The sequence below is a fragment of the Glandiceps talaboti genome, chromosome 2 (assembly GCF_964340395.1).
Source record: "Glandiceps talaboti chromosome 2, keGlaTala1.1, whole genome shotgun sequence".
Taxonomy (NCBI): Eukaryota; Metazoa; Hemichordata; class Enteropneusta; family Spengelidae; genus Glandiceps; species Glandiceps talaboti.
Window position 1 is genome coordinate 15814852 of NC_135550.1, and position 25043 is coordinate 15839894.

Here is a 25043-nt window from a genome sequence, read left to right on the forward strand (position 1 = left end):
GGTAAGATATAATGACACGTGAAACCAATGTTTCAGAACGTTACACACTTGTACCTTTGTACAAACATAGAACTGAAGTGGAACTTGTATTAATATGATGATATAACAATATGTTAGAAATTCTAGACCATTGCCCTTTACCAATACGGACTAGTTTTGATATCTCGTCTCAAGTCCATGACTCGACTTAAGCGGTTCGTCATATCTGTAGCTGGCCTGTTTTCTTGAATTAACCAAATTGTATTGACCACTCTAACGCCACCACTGAAGCAGTGCATTCCATGTAAAGCCCATTATTGTTTTTACCAATTTTCGCAGCCATGCTTCTAATTTAGGATCTGAAATATCTGTAACATGGTTACACAATTTGATGTTATTCGTACGTGTATATCATTATTGTTGCTGTGTTATTAATCTAAGTGCACATTTCCAATGAATGATGACAGATTTACAACACTTCAGTGAAACATACACTTCACCATATTTCAAAATCCATGACTTGCTTTTATAAGAACCATTACCGATATTGGATTTAATCGTAGTTGCTGAAAAAAAAAATATTAAAAAGCTAAAGTGTTTTCTCACTAAGTACTGACCGAAAAAGAAATCTTCATAGAGTAAAAACTTACCTAGTCGTAGGTTTACAGGTTTCGTTTTTTGTACCCTTTTGTTGTAGATGTTTGAAAATGTTCGAAAATCATGTATATGACCTTTGCACAATACACCGGAGACATGTTGATTAATGTCCCATGTGCGTACGTGCATGCGTGCGTGCGTGCGTGCGTGCGTGTGTGTGTGTGTGTGTGTGTGTGTGTGTGTGTGTGTGTGTGTGTGTGTGTGTGTGTGTGTGTGTGAAGGAGAGAGGGAAGGGTGTACAGCCACTACTTGCAACAGATTAATTTCCTGTACGTGTAATAACAATTTTAATAAAGCTAATACACGTCTTGGAGAGACTTCAATTTATAACATTTGTCGTTTACGAAATGTGGTGCAAGTTTAGCTTTTATTACTCAGAAATACAATGTTCATTATACCTGTCGTTTTTTTAAAATTACAAGTGGCTGTTGTACGGCCTGTGGGTAGGTGGAGAGGCGCCATTATACACTAATTTGAAAGTTTTTTTCTATTTTGTGTGCCTTGGCAAAGTATGTATAAATGTATTCCCCGGGCATGCATTCTCCTTGTTATCATTGCTGCTTTGTAAATAATTGACCATTCCAATGGCACATTGCAAGTAAGGGTTTTCATTGTGTCAGATAAATCATCCAATTGAAATATTCCTTGTCTTGTCTGCAGGATGAAAGTCAATGTGTTGATCTAAGTGTATACGATACAGTAACATCACGTAAGTAACCCTAGCCTACAATTTCACACAGCAATAATCGTTGCTACCGGTTGCCCTCAGTCAGTTGTTTGTCATAATCTTCAAAAGCACCTTTAATATTTATTTTGTTCTCCGTTCGAGAGATATCATAAAGAAGAGACGAGCGACAAATAAACCACAACTCAAAAGAAAGAAAGGAACGGTCTTGCAACGTGTTATAGATACGTTATTTTATAGAATAAACCAGCATGTCACATGTGTGAAAGAAGTGCGATCAGCACGTAGTATCGACTTTTCATTAACACTTGCCAGAAACACACATTTATTACATGTTACCAGATATGCCATCGGCCTTATATTGGTTTATCCTTGACATCTTATCAATTCCAGTGTTATCTCGTTCAAAATGAACACGGCTATGGTGAACTAGTTATGAAAAATGTCTCCGAGCTCATACTGAAAACATTTATATATATAAGTGAGAACTGGATGGTCTCAACAACCTCAACTGAAGTGGTTTCAAAAAGCTCTGACTCGCTTTCGTCCTGTTAAAAGAGCATCTGCAGGTAGGTAAATGAAAGAATGCAGTAATACATACAAAGGAATGCTGGGATGTGAAACGCTCAGTACAAATGAAATGCGTGACAAGGTGTGAAAGTATAAAATTTTAAAAAGAAATGAACAGTTATGTTATGTTATTAGAGTTAAAGGCGTTCAACCTTCAGGGTTCAAAGTTGAGTCTTTTAATTCAAAAAAACATCTTGAAGTGTGTAAAGTCACTCGACAATAACAGACATGTCGTTCTCTTAATGTCACACGATGCTGAAATATGATGCTACATGCTAAAACATAAATTCACACATACACACACACACACACACACGCACATACATACATACATACATACATACATACATACATACATACATGCACACATGCATACATACATACATACATACATACATACATACATACATACATACATACATACATACATACATACATACATACAAATACGAACAAATAATCTTACCCTCCGCCCCTCCCTCAAAATCTCCCCTCTCTTCCTCATCCCAGTATCTTTTAAAAATCGCCAAGTCTTGAAGTCTAGCGAAAGTGAACCCACAAAGAGAAACACGCGTTTTCAAGTGCCGCCTGAAGTGTTGCTACATCCTTATTTAAGAGAAAATATATCAGAGTCTCCTTGTTATCACATGCTAAATTAGTTAACCGTTATTGAATAACAACATCTACATTATGTATCAGCACTAGATCCAACCTAGGGTTGATACCTGCATTCTTTTTGCATAACCTTGACATAAATATCAAGGTTACTACTTCAAAATTCTGCAGTATATTTGTCCTGGTGATGCTACCTGAAATAGCGTCGTATGAGCACATATATATAATGGCATTGACGGATGATAAACCCACTTTCAGATGAAAATTGAAACACGGATTTAACTTTAATGATTTCCTCAAAAGGCCCTTTGACAGGTCACACTGTGATTATCGGCCATACAAAAAAAAATGCAACACAAAACACAGAATCGTTTTTATCATGTTAGCGTTTATCCTCTTCGTTGATTCTTCGCTGTAGATCGCGAAGTAGTCCCAATGTAGTATACTCGTTAACGCTAATGCATGGATGTAGAGCGTTTGTAAAGGACTTTTTAGCATATGTTTTGACATAAGTTGTAGTGGCTCATTTGTTGCTATGACATAGCACTGACCTTGTTGACATTTTGCTGCGATAATCTGTACCGCTAAGGTAACGATTAACCTACATTAATATGTACGTTATGTGGAACAGGAGAAACAAAACAGAAAAAAAGCCATTGGCACCTTCATAATTACATGTGTTCTCGTACTGGAATTAAATTAGACCGATTTCAAAAAATGAAGATTTTATCTTGGTATTTTATAGGTAGTTAATTTTATAAGTTCAGATTCTCGACTGTCGCTTATTATGATTTTTAAAAAAGTTAGTCGTTCACGTTTGCATGATCTAAAATCAGGTACTGTAATTATTAATAATTGTTTTAATATTTTAAATGTTTCCGGTCCGGATAAATATTTTACCAGAAAAACTAAAGTTTTAGACTCAAACCCTTCCTCTTTATTGGTCAATATGACGTGTTTGCAATGCTATCCATTACGAAATCAAATATGCATGCTAAATAACCAAATATTATGAGAAATATCATGCTATTGGACATTTGACATTCGAGATTTTTAGTAGGTTTTATATCAATTAATAACAGTATTATAAATGTAGTTCCAGGGTGTAGCGACACTTGTGGATATCCGAATCCTATCAGAATCGGCATTTTTTTCAATTTGAAAATGTTTCCATAGAAACGTTTGATGTCTAGTAACCTGACAAGAATATTAAAATGAGTAAATGACATTATAGGTATCAGAATGTCGTATATTAGGCAGTGTCGTACTGCGATACAAGCATATAGAGGCACAAGACAACTCTTTTATACAGACAGGCGGACAATGAAATCCAAAATTAAATCCACAACCACATGGTTAGTAATCCTAACCCTCTTTCAATGATGACGAATCCATATGTGCACACATTGAACGAAATATTTCATCACATTTCAAAGCAGGTCACACAACATCCCCACGTAAATTTAACAATGAGGCTTTGTTTTCATAGAAAAATATCATATAAGTACATTTCGCCATGGTTTAACTTTTCCCCTGCATTTTCACTGCTCGTTTGATGTGATATACTGTCTGTGTGTATCGGAACCTGCGTCAAACCCACGCACGAATCGTGTACTTTTATTTGTATCCATGCCAACAAGCAGCGTTTTGTACGATGTAATATAATATCCTGCCTTTCGCTATACGGACTTAAAAACAAGAAACCATCTAAACTCTACAAGCAAATTGGAGTACAAACACAATTTACGGCAAGGATGGAGGCCTTAGAAGTAAATATGTCCGTCCTTTTTTCGCAGCCCCTTCTCCCATGGAACGGTACACAAAGATATGTGTGTGTTCCCCCCCAGGATGCATGTGTACAATACCTTTAACAATCAACTTCAAAATCCAAGTGACATATATTTACAAATTGACGCGGCCTTAATCGTGATTACGAGAGGTGGGGGGGGGGCATCATCACCGTTGGGGTTCCTTGTGGGAAGGGGATGGGGAGGAGTGTCCCCTCCCATCGTGAAATCTTTTACGAAAATAAGGACACATAGACAGCCATTCGGAAGCATAACATGTCATACATATCTGGACCTATTATATATTTTGGATTGTGACGAGACTCGCAAGGGGTTCTGCTTGAAGATGTATAACACCAAGGTCGCAAACACTAATGACCGACCGCGAATAGACCTTATCAAGTGGAGGTGTGTGGTAAAACATATCATACCAATCAAATCACACATATCATGGCAATCAATATAATTATTCAATGAATCCAACTCTGCCGTAAGTTATGTGTGTTCCCTTGCTGGTTTTGACCCAAACCAAATATTGTAGAAAACTTTATAATATAGAGCCTCAATGTTGTCCTTTTGCCGATTAATCCAAGAACGTGATAACATTTCTGCTGCCTTGGGCTATATATTTAAAGAATATCGCGTCAGTGAAAGTGCAGTGAACTACAAAACTGCTTGAGACCGGTTATTTGCGTAGGTCTATTTTTGTTAAACTACCTGGCAGGACTGCGAGCTACATATACACGTATGCATGAATGCATGCATGCATACATACATACATACATACATACATACATACATACATACATACATACATACATACACATACATGCATACATGGACACTTAACATTGGTTATTCGTGTATTCGATTTTAAGAAATATGTTGCGAATCTGCTGTGAGAGTAAGATCTTGAGTTACGCTAAATCCTTTTATTTTTCATCGCTTTTATCTTAAAGACTTATGGTTTATCTTGAATACACTGTCACGCCAGCATATAAAATGCTTTGCTATGCAATTCCCATTGATGTCTTTGTATTTCGTGTATTTAGGCTTTATACCGTAATCTCCTTTCAATGTAAATGTCATGTGTTTACCATTAAGTGACAATCACTTGGGAGATAAAGGACATAAACGATTAAGCCAGGCACAGGTCTGGAGATTACAGGAGAGGAGACATTAATCGACTCTAGATCTGGTCGTGTGTCTGGCTTGCTGCATTTCGGCATGATGTAACACCTTGATCGAAATAACTTTACGTAGAGTGAAACATAATAAAGCTTAAAAGATCCAGTCAGTCTTTCCTCTTATGTAATAGCTCACCTAAAGGCCGACACACACAATGACAGAAAATTATAACAATGCGTATGTGTCTTATAAAATATACTGATGCAGACCTAGGATCATATTAAAGATTAAAGATGTTAATAATAGGTTCCATTGATACATTAATATGTTTTTGAATTTTATATTACATTGTGAGAGGGCAGAGGTCACCGTCGTGTACACATGAATCAAATAAATATGTTGAAAACGTTTGTAATCTTAATTTATACTTGCCAGAGAATTGGTTCAGGGTTCAAGGTAAGATGCCATCACCACAGTGAAGATAATAGAGTAATGCAATCATCCAAACACACAAAAAAAAACCAAAAAAAAAACCAAACAAACAAACACACACACAAACACACACAAAAACGTGCATGCATGCATGCACGCACGCACGCACACACACACACACACATACATACATACATACATACATACATACATACATACATACATACATACATACATACATACATACATACATACATGTAATTTTTTGTATCTTATTGTGACATGTAAATTCACTTTCTCGTAAGGTGATAAAATAAACCATTTTGATAGTGTAGCTTGAAATCATTTAGAATGGCCAGCAGAGGGCGCATGTATTGGGAAAGAAATAACATATGCCAACAATTTGTAGTCTTTTTGTGCAATTGAGTTTCATATATTGATACAAATACAAAGAGGTCGTAAGTCGATCTTTTTATTCACTTGCTCTCATTTAAGTGTCAGTTAACGACATTTGATACAAATACTCTTCCTGCATCAGCCTCTTGTAAATGCATTAGGTCACTCACTGGGTTTACTGTAACAAATGAATCAAAGTGTTTTTTGTCTCATTATCAGTGCCATAAAAAACTCAATCCTCAAATTTGTGAGTTTTGTCAAAATATTACAAATTGTATATTTACAAAAAATGTCAGTGAACGACCAACAAGTGCTAATGATATATTGAAATGTCTTAATCAACTTTAACAAGTAATTCAAGGCGATTCATAAAAAAGCAAAACATCTGTGCCTTTTTGAAGTAAAAACAACAAGAAAATAGTAATGTTAGATACGACCTCGTTAATTTATCGATCGAGTGGGTATGTAGTCGAGAAAACCTTTGTATAAAGTGGCCGTAATTCGAAAATAGCAGCCGATTAGTCCAGACAATATGTAGCATGTATAGAATGGGTAATGTAATCAGATCGAACATGCCATTTAAATTAAACAAGTCATTAAGATAAATTGTCTTATTAATATATAGGAATGTTATATGTTGTTGATTTAAAGGAACATCACCTTTGTTTGAGTGAAATAATTAACACTTTCATAGTTAACAATCATTTCAAAACTTTGTAATATACGAAAACATTTTTGTGTCTACAAGATCGGTCCTTAAAATACCTTAACGTTGCTGCGCCATACTTCTAATGTAATACTGATCTTTTGTTTTTATCTGCAGTGGTATTGGTAACGTTTCAAGCTGAATTATCAGAAAGTTAATTGTCAATGTGAAAACATGATATATAGGAAGATAATGTTTCACACGACGCAATTTGTATAACTGAATGTGAATCTGACGATAACGTCAGGTTATGCTAATGTTTAGTTACGAAACACGTTGAAACTATAATGTTGATGAAACTATTTCTCCCGAGTTTAGCTATCTCTCTAGGTTTGTATATGCCCATTGTAGACGTCAGACAAAGAGAAGCAAACAACATCAACGTATTGCTCACTAGTATCACGCCACCTACGTTGGTTTTATGTGGACAAAGATCACTTTACCAACTTGATTGTCGAAAAGGGCAGTAATTATCACTTCAGCTACATGACGCAAACTGACAGCATAGCATGCGATGAATTAACTCAATGTAATATCATTGCACTGTTTCTATGTCGTTGACTATGGTAAAAAGTTCATGTTGTAATGTTCCATTCATTTCCACCTAGTGATAATGAATTACGTATGCTTGACTTTCTGTAAACATACTTTGCGATGCTAACAAAAAATATTAATTAAGATATTCAGCTTGCTATCAACATATTCATAATCTCATCTGGCTACAAAGTTGACTTTTATGCGTGTCAACACAGTTACATATGCATTTTGTTGTAGTTGTTTTTGTTGACTTGTTTTTATGTGTTTGCTTGTTTACATGGCTGTTTTTTTTGTAAAAGTAACCGTAAACTTATGAATTTACTAGACCTGCCCAGGTCACAATACAACTAACACATTCTCATGAACTATATGAAACTACACAGCATTTGATATTTCTGTACATTGTATTGGACACTCATGCCCAATATGTATATACCAGTCCTCCATATCTCTGCGTCACATTAAATAATCTTCATTTGCTAATCTTGTGCAAACATTGAAAATCGCCCGTTTCGGGAGGTATTTAGCTAACACCTGGTTTTCATAGGATTCTTCATACTTTTAATTCATTTCTTTGCAGGTTCAAATCACACCATGCTCATGGTAATATTTCAACTAATTTGTCACAAATAACATCACTACACTGACGCAAGTTATTGTCATATTTTGATAGTATCCCCTTTATATCCGTTAAATATAGGCACTGAAGGAAATAGTTAACCTGAAACATTTTTTTTTCATAAATAACAATTTTCAACTATATGACTTTTCCCTGATGAAGTTGATCGCACCGTCAAGTTATAAAACAGGCATTTGACAATTACTGCAAAAATTCAAGTTTCTCTATTAATGCTGGAATGAGCAGTGTGTTACTTCTCAAAAAATGTGCATCTTGCATAACACTTAAACAGTAACTCGACCGTCCTTTTCATGGATGGTGCTATTTTCGAGTTCATGGAGGAAAGGCAAGCTTCAGGTAATTATCCATTGGTGACGACAGCACAACGAAATAAGGCTAATGTTGTTGGTGTAGCCTATAGAGGACGCTAGGCTTCTTTCACAGGTTCTGACAGTCCTCGTTTCATCATAAACGCTATATATCTGAATAGTTGGGTCCAGGATTCTTCGATCTGTGGATTCCATGTATGTCTCAAGGTTGGTCTAATTGCTAATATGAATTGCTCACCGAAAACCTAGAACATACAGAATATCACATATATATCAGTATAGTTATTTTTAAGTCATTTGACCACCTCTAGGTAGCGGTAATTAATCTACACATACTTCACAATTTTACACATTTATATTCAAGCTAGGGAGTTAGGGCTAGTGTCGGGTTAGAGATAGAAATATCGTTAAACTCCCTAGCATAACCCCCGATTTGTATCTCCTCTACAATGAATGGACACTGTTGTACAGGTGCCACAAATTTCTTTTCATATTAATCGACACAAAGCTATTAATCATCATTCGTGCGTGATCATCTGATAAAGAGAGATGTCAAAAAAACATTTAAAAGATAACTTCTTTGTCGCTGATTACTTCGTACTGCTGTATTTACTCTAATTTATATCCATCTGTAATTTTAAAATCGTGTTTTGACATTATTATAAAAATATTTTGATCATGTTGATACTACAGAAACGAAGTAGGTTTAGGGATTAGATTAGGCTTAACGATATGTTACGCCTCGTACATAAAATGTTGTTATAATTCATATTAAACAAAATACAGACATTGATGGAACAGGCATATAGCATGATACATTTAATCCCACCACGAGATAAATAAACATGGCTGCCACATATCCAAAGTAAGATGAAATGATTAGCAGACATAGAAAATGCATCATTTGATATTTTCACAATGTCATGGTTTTTTTTGTTTTTGTTTCTGTTAGTCACTACTAAGGGACCGGACAGAATTTACGGCAGGGGGGGGCCTAGGGAGAAATTGGGGGGGGGCATGAAAAAAATGGGAGGCTTGAAGGGGGGGGGACATGGAAATTCTCATGGTTTGAAAGGGGGGGGGCGAAATATTTTGTCATTGAAAAAAAATTAATATGTTAGAAAATTTAGCATTGCATGAGATAGCACTTGATATCGCCTTTAACATTGGATGTCTACACTTTCATTTATGTATTAAAATGGAAGTTTACGTTTGTATGTACCTATTTAGTGAAGCATAAAAACACTACTCAAGATTAATTTGATACACCCTGAATTACTCTTATATACTCCAAGTTGTTCACACACACACACACACACACACACACACACACACACTTATACACACATATGTATACATACACACATACATACATTTTAGCACTGTGGAAACAGCTTCAGTGTGTAATTACCATCAAGGATACATATGTGTGTATATATATATAAAAAACTATATATATATATATATATATATATATATATATATATATATATATATATATATATATATATATATATATATATATATATATATATATATATATATATATATATATATATATATATATATATATATATATATATATATATATATATATATATATGGTAACATACTAGCATAGGACCTGTAATTTATGTGATTAAAAAGTGACCTTTTGGTGAAAAATGTAAATACAAAAACGTCTGGCCAGATTAATTTAGATAGGTGTTTTATTTCTTTCCTTTACACTATTCTTGAGTTTCACTCTCAGACTCACTAGAGTCTGAAGATGTGAGGCAAGACTTGTCTTGCTTTCTATCTAAAGCCAGTGAAATTAAACTATTTCCCTCCTCAGCATCATCAAATGCATCTATCTGTACTTAAGCATTTAGATGTCTTCGTGGTGTTAAGTGTTTTTTCATCAGTGACTTTGCACTAACTTTGGTAGTTGCCTTCTGGCCGTATATACTCATCTGATCACTGTACAGTGTATTGAATACAATTCTGAATTTGCTGTCCCCATCATGAAGTCACAAATGCCTGACACTATAGGTTTAAATATGTATGGTTTTGGAACTGAAAGCATATTGATTACATCTAAGTATTCCACAACATTCTGAATTTCTTTGCACTTTCATGAAGTCAAAAATGTCTTACATTTACATGTGTATTGGTAATGCATTTGGTGTAGGAAAGTGAAAGCTATATTTGTCAGACCTCAGTGTGCATAAAATCCTTAGTTTGCTAGCACTTCATTACATCACAAATGTCTGACATTAGATAGTTATTGTGTTATGAGTATAAATAGATATTTGAATACACTATGTAGGTGATGTGATGTCCTTAGATACTCCCCACAAATGTCCCCACTACAGTTTTTGACAAATCACGCATGTAAATGTGTGTTTACTCTGTGTCTGTGTTTCTGTGTATGTATCAGTGAATGACACACCACATCAAATGCCTTGGTATTAAGTGATGACTACTTATGGCGTCTAGTTGGGAAATAAACAAGATTATACCACATGTGTATGATTACATGTATGGTCAAAATGTTTTATTTTGTTTTGTTTTCTAAAAAACTTCCTCTACAACTACTAAGTTGTTTGGGCTGAAATAGTAACATAATAGTAGTACCAAAAGAAATATTACAGTTGTGCTACAGTAACAAACAAAATTTGTACTCTTTTTAGTTATTGTAGGGGGCAGGATATTGTGCACTTTTTTTTTGGGGGGGGGGGGCATGACATTTTTATACTTTTGAAAGGGGGGGGGGGCTGTGAAATTTTGGTCACAGTGGATGGGGGCCAGGAAAAAATGCATTTGGTGTAGGAAAGTGAAAGCTATATTTGTCAGACCTCAGTGTGCATAAAATCCTTAGTTTGCTAGCACTTCATTACATCACAAATGTCTGACATTAGATAGTTATTGTGTTATGAGTATAAATAGATATTTGAATACACTATGTAGGTGATGTGATGTCCTTAGATACTCCCCACAAATGTCCCCACTACAGTTTTTGACAAATCACGCATGTAAATGTGTGTTTACTCTGTGTCTGTGTTTCTGTGTATGTATCAGTGAATGACACACCACATCAAATGCCTTGGTATTAAGTGATGACTACTTATGGCGTCTAGTTGGGAAATAAACAAGATTATACCACATGTGTATGATTACATGTATGGTCAAAATGTTTTATTTTGTTTTGTTTTCTAAAAAACTTCCTCTACAACTACTAAGTTGTTTGGGCTGAAATAGTAACATAATAGTAGTACCAAAAGAAATATTACAGTTGTGCTACAGTAACAAACAAAATTTGTACTCTTTTTAGTTATTGTAGGGGGCAGGATATTGTGCACTTTTTTTTGGGGGGGGGGGCATGACATTTTTATACTTTTGAAAGGGGGGGGGGGCTGTGAAATTTTGGTCACAGTGGATGGGGGCCAGGAAAAAAACCAAGTCAGAGATAATTTCTCCCCAGGCCCCCCCCCCCCCTGCCGTAAATTCTGTCCGGTCCCTAAATCGTTGCGGAAGACATAAATAAAAACTACTAAGTTTCTGTGGTTGGTTACTTTTGAAATTGTACTTACATCAACAAGATTAATATCTGCTTTGTAGTTCCTGTGACGCCTACCTAGATCCAGTAACATATTATCAAAACGTTCGTTGTCATCAATGTAGGTGAGGAGTTTCTTGACCAAACTCATAAATCTAAGTCCATGTTCTCGAAGTCTTTGCGACGTTTTAGGGTCATCGTTCTCTGCTGACTCTGTAAATCCGAAAAATGGTCTTGTCTCAGGGTGTGTGTCAAACATTCTGAAAGATAAAGGGGGACAGAACAATGTGTCAATGGGCAACTGATTACGCCATTAATAATGTTGCATCATGGTAGTGTAATTTTCATTCCGTGAATTGATCATTGTTGTAAAATCTGTGACATTGAATGTCTGTAACCACAAATACTCTCTTCTGTATGAGACTGACACTTGTAATTAATGAAATACTGAAAATGTGCCGGTGATATATTGTACCTGGGCGATATATCTCCGATATTCGTGAGTGGCCATATGGACGAGGATTGGGCATTTATTTTGGATTTGCAATTCATAAAAGCATTTTATCATGGCATTCTAATTGAAAAATAAATGTGAAACAACATCTGTTTAAGTTTGTGTTTGTAAATCAATACATTGCAAAAAGCTATCACATGTGTAAAAGAAAGGTTTTATATTGTAGTACGTACATTATCAAACATTTTACACATGTCATCAATCGTTTGCTATTTATCGCGTTAAAAACAAATTATTGGCATTTAGTCGTTTCACATTTGATTTTACAAGTAGATCTTTCAAGTAGGACGGCATGATAAAATTGTTTTACAATTAAAAATCTAAAATAAATACCCGCGCCGCACTGTATATCCGCACTGTTGAAAGTACGATTATGAATAGAAGGCATTATAATATACCTAGTGATAATGCTGTGCCATGATTCGCTGGAATCAGTCACGTGGGAAATAGTTCTATCAACTTTTACATGGTCACGTGACCACCACGCGTTCACAGCAGGTCAAAATGGCAGCTTCTGACGATGTCGTCTGCCACCCCGAGTTCACAGCATGAGGTATATTATAAAACACATATTGCCTGGCCTATATTCGGGCTATAGCATCCGTTCATTACCCCCTCGTGACTGTGAATTACCAGAATCATATGCTAATTCCCTCGGCCTTTGGCCTCGGGAAATAGCATGTGATTCTGGTAACTCACAGTCCCTCGGGTGTAATAAACGGGTGCTATAGCCCTCATGGCCAGGCAATATGTGTCCATTATGAACATGTACTCGTCCACCCACTTACCGACACATCTGTTTTTAATGTTACGATACAGGGTCACCCTGATTCAACAGTCCCTTAATATAAGATCATGCTCAAAATGAACCACAAGCTGATTATTGTGCGTTAAGAAAGGGCTAGTTGTTAACGTTGTTTGACCCTGACGTTGGATCGAATAAACTAACATATGTAAAGCATTATATCACTTTGAAATCCTCCAAAGAATTTTAATAAGATTACTTTATGTTGGTAATTTCCGCTATCTTGATTCTAACATCCGTAATGGAATAGGGTTTAACGCCGCAAATATGCTTGCGGCCGTACCATTCACAGAAGTATTATATCGTCTTTGTCATTAACAATGTGAGCAATATGATTGAGGCTATACTTTATGAGCTGATATCATATTACCGTGTTTTTATAATTGTAATATTATATTGGTCACCTTTTTATTACCTTAATATGTGCAAACAGGAAATTAAATTATGATTCTCGATGTCCCTCACAGATATTTGCATGGTTAATGAGATGTAATATATTTTGCTTGACTGATTTAGAATAGGAATCTGTAACCCCATTACTTCATTAGACATATGGATGATTTGAACAGTGACTTTGAACATTTTTCATGCTTGATTGATTGACAGTTTGATTGACAATATACCTGATGAGGTGGTTTAATATTTTGTAGGTCAACTTGTATGTCGTACTACACAATAAAATATCTTCGCCATACATTACAGAATAGGAATCTTCACATATTTCCCTAAAACACCTATATTCTCTAACTTTTTCTGCTACTCAAACTCAACACGACTTATATTTAGCATGGTATTTGCTCGTCATTTCTTCTATCCGTCCTTACTTCGAATTTCAGTGCCGATTACCATTGTTGAACGCGTTGCTCAGTGCCTGTATATAGTAGGTTGGATGGTCGAGCTGGCAAGCTAGCGTTCCCTCCAATATATAGGCCTATGAACTCGGTATTGAAAATGTTCATTGCGACCATGGGTAGAAGGTTATTGGGTGAATAAGTCAGGTGGTGCATATATTATTTGTAATTGTCACATGGTGCATATATAATGTTGATTTTTCAAATTACTCTGAAGAGTCTAGAAGTGACCTTGTTGACTACTGTAACGAAAATGTGAACTCGTTATAAATAACCTCGAGCGTCAACAGGTGGTCATGCCAGGGTTATGCTGAATCTTTCTCAGAATTGCAGATAACGAGCCATAAAGTAAAATTACTGAAATCGATAATACCGAGTTTATAGACCAAGTAGGGAACGCTGGACAAATCAGCCAAATAGCCTGCCACGAAAGTTAACAATGATTAAAAAAATGTAAATTTGATATTACATTCATAAATCTAGAAGATTAATTTTAAGTTTATGAATTGTAATTGTCATGTGATTGAACATGCATGATTGCTAGACATCTTTTTAAAAAAAAAAAAATATGTATTATTATGAAATGGGAAGAAAGGGTAATTTTTTTAAAGACTGTATGATGGACGAGAAATCTGTCTGAGTGTTACTTTATGTTGCCAAGTGAAGATATGCATAGACATTATTAGCAAGAATAGGCCAAAGTCCACAGCCTCGTGGTACTCTGCAGCTGTAGGGATTCTGCATGACAAAGAGCCCTCTATTGACATAGACTGCTGTCTGCATGCGTATTAGATGTACTTAGGGAGAACCAATTTAATGAAATGCATGTAATGTAATATATAATATACAACACCGATTAATTAGTAAATGCCTGATAAAGTTTTCCAATTCATGAAAATTGCATTTACTAACCTTGGGGAATTGGGCACTGAATTCAAAGATTGGCAAACAAAGAAGGTCTCTCAATGATTTTAATAAGACGTCAATAATAAATAAGTAACATTCTTAGCTATAAAAGACCTAATAAATATTTCCCTTTTAATGCATGTAAATTTTTTACACCAGGGACACAGAGCAGTTTGAAGCTGCAGTGAACTAAATTGACATAATAAATCATTTCCATCTACTTGTCATCAAGCAAATCTTTTGTAAGCTAGTTTCCTCCATAATGCGTTTTCAGTATAGTCTCTTGGGGTGGGAAAGAACGAATTGTAAACAATTTTGTACCCAAAGGATCTAAAACATACAAGCATTGGAAAAACGCATTTATCGGACACTTGACTGTTGTGTACACCTATTCAGTGATAATGGTAAGTTTTCTAAAAAAACAATCAGTTTTGTTTTACTAATAAAACATTACAATTTAAAAAAAAACATTATACTACCTCCGGCTTCCACGTGTCAACATCAATATAACTTCCAAACTAAAAAATGTCTTACTGTATAATGTTATTTAAAACATGTGGTTGAGAACTGATACCCGAAACGACCAATGGAACACAGAAAATCAATATTGTGATTTGTAATGTCAATTTAAATTAGAAGATCATAGACAATCAGACTACAGCACTCAATTTACAAGCACTGTTATGTACATAATTTCATGTGGGCTTATTGAATCAAACAGATGAAATAGATACGTAAGATGACAGGCGGATGTTTGCTCCAAATTACTACATTTGCTTTTAATGGACAGGGTGACCAGAATGATTTATTTTTTTAAATCACATGATAACGACGAGGAGCCAATATTTTACAATCAATTTTGCTTTAGTACCAAACAGCATAGTCATTCTCCGTTTTTGTTTATGTTTGCTCTTGCTTCATATGACGTTTATTTCTGTGACGGTGTATACCAATATTTGTTCTTTGAACTGAAAGTAATAACGCCAACGTATTGAACGTATAATGCCAATGGTAATTATGCATATAATTATGTTACTATTTGTCACGTTAAGGTCACTATGATGCATACTCTACGAATTGAACCAAAAGGTCAACAGGAAGCTTTCGTCAATTCCCAGCTGATAATAGAGACATATCAAATGATACAAATACCAAGAGAATTCCTTACAATACACTCCAGTCAGAGGTTGCAGAGGCTAAAGAAAGGAGATAAATGTCCTGTTTTCTTTCTTTATTTTTCAAGTCGAGAGTGGGAATGTGCTTGAACATGTCACAATTAAAATAGAAAGAACACAGCACTACGTCAATGCCTTAAACTCCTAGAAATGCATGCTCAGGAATTACTTTTTACTGTCTTTGTCATCAATTCTGCTCATGATCTTGTCTAAAATTGATGAACTGTCGATTGTGTTACTATCCCTATAGGCAGTACGGCACATTTGATTTGTTTTGTACGTTCAAGAGCCACGAAGTCCATGAATTAACTAATAATTGCACAGTTTCAATGTGCCATGAATTCAATTAGAGACCAACTCAAAGTCAACGTCACTAAAACATTGATTCAGACTGAAATAAGAGACACAGGATACAAAATAAAAGAAAACTTTATTATCTCTCGAAAGAGAAATGATGGTGACGTGGCATGTGTGGTACGCCAACCTTCTATAATGAAAGCTGACCATTGTACAGTGTTGTCTGTTAACCCTGACTTCGAAAATCAAAGTCATAACTCAGAATTAGGTATAAATAAGAACATTATTGTCTTAATTTTCTTTGTACATTTCGATATTGGGTGTAACTTGTCTAAATATATATTACCTTCAAGTAAAACCGGTCTGTTACATTTAGAAAAGTACTGACAAATGCCAGTGCAAACACTTAAATGTTATTTAGTTGTTAGATTGATGATGTTGCTTAGGATCAGTTTGTCTGTCTAGTTAACATAGAATATTATGTCATAGCTATATTTACTACAGCCATTGCCGATGAAGCTTGAGTACATGCCACACAACATCACACAATATTTTGCTTCATGATCATTATCAAAGCATTTACACGATATTTAGTGTACGCCAAAATATTAAAAGCGTAATTCCGTCTTTCTCCCCTCTGCTTTTTTAGAACTGTTTTGTTAGATATAATGAGTTACTCGTTACATTGCATCCTGAGGAGTATTGAATCTCCAATTGGTAAACGTATCTGTGTAGCTGTACGCATAATATAGTACAAAAAATACGATCAAATGGATTTTTGGGTTCCCATCCAAGAATAAGCGCTAGAATACAATCACAATTCAACCTGTTACTGTACAACTTGTGGATGAAAGTGACTTCTCATTAGCATATACAATGTCTCTAATTGTTGGTATTTTAAAACAATTTTCAGTGAATAAACTGTCGGTGGTCTGTTATAGATAATACTCCAGTTACAGCTAATGAAGCTTTAAAACAAAATATTTATTGGCCGTACGTTTATAATATATCAGTATAAATTAATCATCAATGAGGATTGCATGTAATTAAGATTCATAACATTTCTACGAAGCTGTACATATTCTTTGACCGCTTGAAAATATATTTGTAAGAGTAAGATTATAATTTGGTTGAATGTAAATCTAATACTCTCTCACAGAGGTAATATTACAAAGTTTAAGTACACCTTTTGAATATATTAACACACAAATTTAATACTCAATTTCAACTGATAAATCAAACTTACTGTACCGACCGTGATGTCATATACAAACATATAATTCACATTCGTCATGATTCCTTAGTAAAATGGTGTATTAATAAAAACAAGGATTTTCTGCAAATGGAAACTGAAGATTGAAACAAATAACATGGATGTTCGGCAAATGGAAACTAGAGATTTAAACTAAACAAAAAACAAGGAAACAAACACAGAATTCCAGCATGCATGTTTGGTTTTCAGGAAAACAAAATGAACAGTTTACGAATTATCAATAAAGTAATTATTTTTTGTTAACACGTACTAGGTATACTATTTGGTCAATGCACTTTTGTAGCTCTGTCCGGTTCAGCGTAATACTGTAATAAACTGCAAAAAAGGTCGAAATACGACCACAAATTATGTCAGAAAGTCGAACGACGTTCATGCTCGATATGACTTGAATTCGTAATCACTAGCATACTATAGCGTCTTTAGTTAATTGAGTATAACGATAACATTATACATCAGCGGGCAAAGCTAATGAACCGAAAATGCGATTGCTGATCGTTTGAAACCGCGGATGAAGTAGAATTGATTGTAATGGAGCCAATGCTTGTTATAGCTCAGACTAGGAGTAGTATGGAAGAAACGACCTCAATAATTACTTGAGTAAGATTGCCTATACATTATTAATAAGTATGGTTAATTGATTCAGTTTTTAATCTAAATTTCCATTTTATATATTTATTATCTTTCGAAAATTAATGCCCATGGTGGTTCGTAGTATATGCCGTTTAGATATAATAAATAACGGATGGATAATGATATTGCGTGTAACTATATTGCATTTGCGACCATACAGTGACAATACACATACCACTAATCAACACACGGAAGCGATTTCGTTAGTACATGGTCAGTCGTTGTGTTTTGGTATATCGTAACTTGTTATAGAATGGGTCACATTAGCTGATGAACTCTTGATATGTCTTTACATCTTCCACAGTCAAATTTTAAAATGATTACATCAACAAAATGCAAACAATGATGGCTCAGACACATAGAAAATGAAATATGTGCTTTTGTGTCTTTAATTTATTTCGAAGTCATAAGTAATCGTTGTTATGGGAGAGGGGAAAAACATCAAGTTGAGTAAGTGGATATTGAAACCTAACACGTTTTCGTACATAGTAATTGGAATCTGCATCTTATCCCAAAAACAGTTCAATTTATTCGAGAATTAATTATACCAATACGTTATGATCAATTGATAAAATATACTAACCGTTGTACGACAACACCGTTAAATAATCTACTGGTTATTTCTAATGATTATGGTGACTATCGGTTAAAGTTCAAACGTGTTAGTTATATAATATAATATGTAGCCTTGAAGTTCCTCAACGCCTACTATCACATAGGTTTAGTTAAACTCTACAATGTGTACGTTAGTCTATTCTTTAAAAAAGTTAAGCAACACCAATATTTGTATTTATTTTGCAGTAGATAACTGCTTGCCTATAATCAATGTGATTAGGGTTATTGAAATTATTTTATTGGTACAACAGTGAATTAAGTTTGATTTATGCAACACTGTGAAACCTTCACTATTTCCTTCAGAGTAGATCTGATGAATACTAGTTCCTGAGAATAGCTAATCAACAGTTCAATGGTAATTTTGTCCTTATAAGTCAGAGAAAGGGGCATTTAAAGGTCTCGAATACGATATATGTCTAAGCCCAGACTTTTCATACACATGTTTATAGTCGAAGGTGTAAATGGTACATATACAAATCGAACCTGTTAAGATTTAAATGGTATTGACGCCATGTTAATGTAAATTTGGCTTTGCAATTGTGAATTGTAATGGCTTCAAGTTGAACTCTAGCTCGTGATCGTATACAACAATGATTGACTGTTAGATGTTAGGTACTGGAAACCTATGATTAGCTTATTAAAGTGATTTGAATGATCTCGATTTATCGTCCCCATTGTACCACGGCAATATATAAAGGACTAAATGCAAAGGCGACACCTACAAAGAGTTGATTTGATATTTGACAAGCACAAGAATCACATTTTGAGCATTTCCACAAGGCCGAAAGTTTAATTTGGATAAGGCCAAAATAAAGCCAATGATGAACAAGCAAATGACATCTGCCCCACATACACATTTGTTCTAAAGTACCAATTAAAAAGAAGTGCAAAAATAGTATATTGGGCGACAAGTTTGTTGAGAGTTTAAAAAACCGCGTCGTTGCTCCATTTAGACACACTGTCGTTGCACCATTTTAGACAAACTGTCCTGACCAGAAACAATGATCTTTTTTGGCCTAAGGTTGCAGTAAATTATAAACAATGCTACACACGTGGGTGGGAATTGTCAGCTACTAGACGCTAACCTGTCTACTCACTTGATCCTGACTACGCTACACTGCGTGTTATAATGGCTTAATATGTGACTAGGCTACGCTGCATGTCTACTGGATTTAGCTGTAACTTCGCTACGTTGTGTGTATAGTGCCTGGATATCTGTAACTATATATGCACACTTAGATTTAAGCACGCTAATTGAAACTCTAATCCCAAATCCTATTACCAAATGACGTTTGTATCTCTGACGATGCTTTCTAACATCGCTAACCAACTGTTCTTTGAGGAATATTAATCGTGGAAAGATTAATCTAGAAGAGTAATCGAACGACGAAAGATGTAATAAAATATTAGCTGTATATGTAGATAAATCAAGCATGAACAATAATATTTGAAATTGGTTATCAATTGTAGAATGTCATTTAAACAAATATATGTACTTTATACTCTGCTTACGTTGGCGGCAGAATGCAGTAAAATAATATCTAATTCTAACACGAATAAGAGTTAAGGACCTTTTTATAAGCGTCACAGGGAAAGGCATATCTATGTTCATCAGTTCACTATAACTTTCTCAACAGTCACCTTACAGCCTCGTAATCTTATAACACATCAGAAACAAACGGCAATGGCAAGGCTCGAACCGTTCATTTGCAAATTGAAAGGCGGTAAATTTAACCATTCGACAAGTAGTGAGCAAAAGTATAGCTAATCACATGTACTACCCAAATTGATATTCCAGTAAGTTTGTACCTCAAGATCGATAACTGAAATTACAAATAAATATTATTTGAATATGAACACTATTTGATGGATGTTAAGCCGGCCAATTACCTTAACGTTTCTTATGTTATTGTGGCTGTGTAACTAGCATAGTAGTGCAATCACAGACTGCGACAGATAAGACGGCTGGGAGTCGAGATTAATGGGACACACTCGTTAGGGAGAAAACAAATGCAAAGAAAAGCCTTGAAAAGGCCAATCTAAAAGACTTTGAAACTACTATCAACGACTTTCGGCAGTAAATAGGTCACCGCATACGTAACTCGCAATAGTAGATATAAATTGTTATTTGTAAGTATTTAATGAATATAGATATCCCGCATCATATCAGTAGAGTAAACATGTACAGTTTCTAATCATCAACATCAATCTACACCCACCAATTTATCTAACTATGCTTTTTGTATATAAATGCAGACTTCTTGAAATTGTGTAGCTGTATATAACCATAACATTGAAAGACATCCAGTGACGCAGACGTGTATTCTCAAGCTGTTAATCTTGCATGTAGATTATCTTCAATTTTGCTGATTACAGAGGTGATAGAGATACCAATGGGAATCGTGTTTTGCATGTTACTCGATTGTATAAGGTTTACTAATTTCCCAAGACATATCAAGATAATTTGGCTGATGTGTTACGATCGATTTATATTTCAAATGTGCAAATGTCTGATAGTTGTACGTGGAAAAAATATAAATACTCTACCCGTGGCCATATTATTATGGCTGGTTAAACTTAATGGGTCTGAAGTGTGATTTTAGTGAGTACCAAGAACGTCCGTGTTGCTACTTGCTGTGGAAAATCGCCCGGTCAAACGAGGTCAGCTTCAGCTTCTGGTCAAATCAGTCGTTTTCTACCGAAAATTCTTGAACGGAGCGTTACACAATGATCCTACTAAATGTACTTGCCATAGTTATTTAAAACACATAAAAATCCACCTTTTCGTGAAATTTGTAAAACTCCCCTAGTATGAGAGAAAAACCGGGTCAAAGTTTCAGTGCCTCAAGTATGCGTCCCGAATTCGTCGGAAAATCGGTATTCCTAAATGTAATGCCAAAATTTGTGTTGCTGGTACGAAAGAATAGATGTCAGTTGAGGTTTAGGCTTTTACAGTATCTAAAATGGTGGAGTCTAGTGAAAATACCCATAAATAAGGCCCGTGAGCAGCCATTCAAAGTGTAATGGTCGCAAACTGAAGGATAGATATATGCAAATGAGGATGTTGCGGACTGGCTGATTATGTAAAAGGGGTGCAGAATTTGGATTTGAAGTTTACAACCCTGTTTCGAACAAACGCTTGTCATTTGGGCCTACAATGTGTAGAATTATGACTATAGCACATATTACATTGCTTGTTTGACGTCAATAGTGTATTTTGAAAAGTGGAAGTTTACTTAAAGTCTGCCAATGTTGCTACCATACACAGTCCTTGTTGCTATCAATGATTGTCCTTGTTGTTATCAAGACTGCCAATGTTGCTACCATACACAGTCCTTGTTGCTATCAAAGATTGATTGGTATTGCCACTATCAGAGGGTGTCAGAACAAAAAACTTTTAGATGCTAGATTTTATACACCCTCGTGAAATATTGGTAAACAAGTTTATGTTAGTGACCTGAAGCAGATATCCTTTGTTTAGTTCAAATTGTTGCGAGAAGGGTTAGCGTATTATTAATTTTATCATTAATATTATTAATACCGGAGGCCTTAGCCACTTCCTTGAGACTAGGTGAATAAAGGACGATTATGGTGTATTCAAGAAAAACGTGCGTATGTCACGAAACAGGAAAGAAATAAACTCAGACTGGTAGATCTCATACTTCTCCGCTAGTCAATGAATGTTTTAAAAAGTGAAAAAATGAGAGTGATACCCGATCGTATATCAATATAAAAATTGAATGATAACATTTATATACAGTCATCTCCAGAGGTTAATATAAAAGCTCACTGTGCCGTGTCCGTCCATTTAACTTTGTACTTGTACTCTTGTCGAGAATTGATTAACTGTCTAATCAAAAGATCCGCGACAAACTCCAATGACTACAGATAATGTATTCATTTTGAATGTTCCCGATGAACAATGCCCAGACTGAACTGCTAAAATGTCATGACAAGCTTCAAGGAAAACGATTGATATATCATTCACCTTCTGGTCATTAATCTCCAATATACTGAGTATCAGTTATTTATTAACACTAATGATGTCAAAAACGCTAAGTAATAAATTGATATTCCTGGAATTAAAGCTGCCCATGTTACTCTATTACCTACACACAAAACTTTGATGAATAATGACAGCTATGCTACGTCATATTATCTATATCAAACCGAGGACAAATAGAGAATTTACTTTTTATGAGACAGGGTTATATTAATCTTGTAGTATTTTGCATGAATCTGTCTTGCCTCAAATGAAACACCCTTCGAGTTAATCGATGCGACATGAAGTCAATGAAAAAATAGTTCCTCTATTTAGCATCTGATGTCTAAACCTTGGGATATCTCCCTGTCCAACATAAATAATAAAAACCTATAAGTGATAACAGATATATGGTCGCCATTCTGTTAGCTGAGACACAATACAAAGCAATAACAGACGAGTTTTCTCATTAATAGCTTCATTCAAAATGGTTGCTATGGCGATGAAATGGAAGGGCGCCAACAAAATGAGAAAACAAGGCAACAGGATTCACTTCATACACAAATATATATATATATATATATATATATATATATATATATATATATATATATATATATATATATATATATATATATATATATATATAACTCGGTGAGTATCAATCTGCTAAGACAGTGCTCTATACCGCAGTGGTAGAGCGTAATAGTTTATATATATATATATATATATATATATATATATATATATATATATATATATATATCTGATATATACATATATATAACATAATAGAAATGTTTGTCATTCATACATCGCAACGATCACCGAGCAGCTACACTAGTGTATTGCAAATGCAAATGCGACTACACTTCGTCAGTTCTTTAGAAGACATTAATTCTATCAATTTGACATTATCAGCATTGGATAAATCATTCTTGAACTGTCCATGAAACGCTGTCAAGATTAAAAATTGAAGTAAATGCTTATATTGTAGTTAAATGTAATTGTAGTTCAATACTGATTAGTTGTTGTATATTGTCCAATACAACACTGTACATCATCAAATTGCACGAAAAGTTCTATTTTGAATCAATTTTTACCGAGTGGGAATAACATTATTGGCTATGAAAGACTTCATATAACGCCACTTGGTCATCATGAATAAGACTGGACTATCCATTCAGCAGCTTCTCCTTCTTGAATGCCCGTTTACACCTGACACAAACCTCGGAATACGAAAGAGGAAAGGCATTCAAAAACGTTATGCCTAATACGTTTGCAAGTTTTCACCTTTGGAAAGGTTTCATCTTTCTTGTTTTATTCATTCAGCTTTAGCTGACAAACGTTACTCGTGCATGAGAAATCAAGTTTAGATTGCACTCATCTCAGGTGTTATGTCTCTGTTGCTCATCAACCTTAAGCAAATTCAACGTCTCATAGCAACAGACCGGAATTCACGTTCGATTCTGATAACCTTTCTAGGCAACTTGTTATGCTTTTAACCGTATATATCCTTAAGCGCCAGTTTCTTAACTACTCTGAACTGTATTCTTTTCACTGAAGGTTTGGATGGCGCACAGGAGATAGTCAAATCCAAAGCTGACAGCGACCATGATATCTTAAGGAGATTTCCGTGTATGACTTCTTAACAATGATTGTTTTTGTTCAGAGTAAAGAAAGATTTATTGCAATCGATCTCTATTATTGTGATAATGTTACATATACATACACAAGTACTGACACCGATGGAAACATTTGTACTAAAATCACCTTCATATTAGTATTTCTTAATCTAACAATAATTGTTTTGGTGTCAAGGTAATTTCAATAATATCTCATAAAGAACAGCTGAAAGATTTATATAAAAGTAATACACACACGCACACACACACACACACACACACACGTGTGTTCTTCTAGTTTGATCTCGCTTTCGTATTTATTTCTCTGTTAGATAAAATGTAACATTTTTACGTGTGTGTTATTAGGTATGTATAGAACAGTATTAACGCTT

At 34.8% G+C, this 25043-nt stretch overlaps 1 protein-coding gene across 1 annotated transcript in view; it reads right to left on the bottom strand.

Annotated features, from left to right (window-relative positions):
* Positions 1-6321: 6321 nt before the first annotated feature.
* LOC144447821 (neuroglobin-like) overlaps positions 6322-25043 on the bottom strand; it is a 33142-nt gene continuing 14420 nt past the window's right edge. The window contains exons 2-3 of the mRNA XM_078137924.1: positions 12013-12238; positions 6322-8685 (exon numbers count right to left, since the gene is read on the bottom strand). Coding sequence (XP_077994050.1) covers positions 8539-8685; positions 12013-12238 — 373 coding nt within the window. The 3' untranslated portion in view covers positions 6322-8538. The remainder of the gene's footprint in view (positions 8686-12012; positions 12239-25043) is intronic.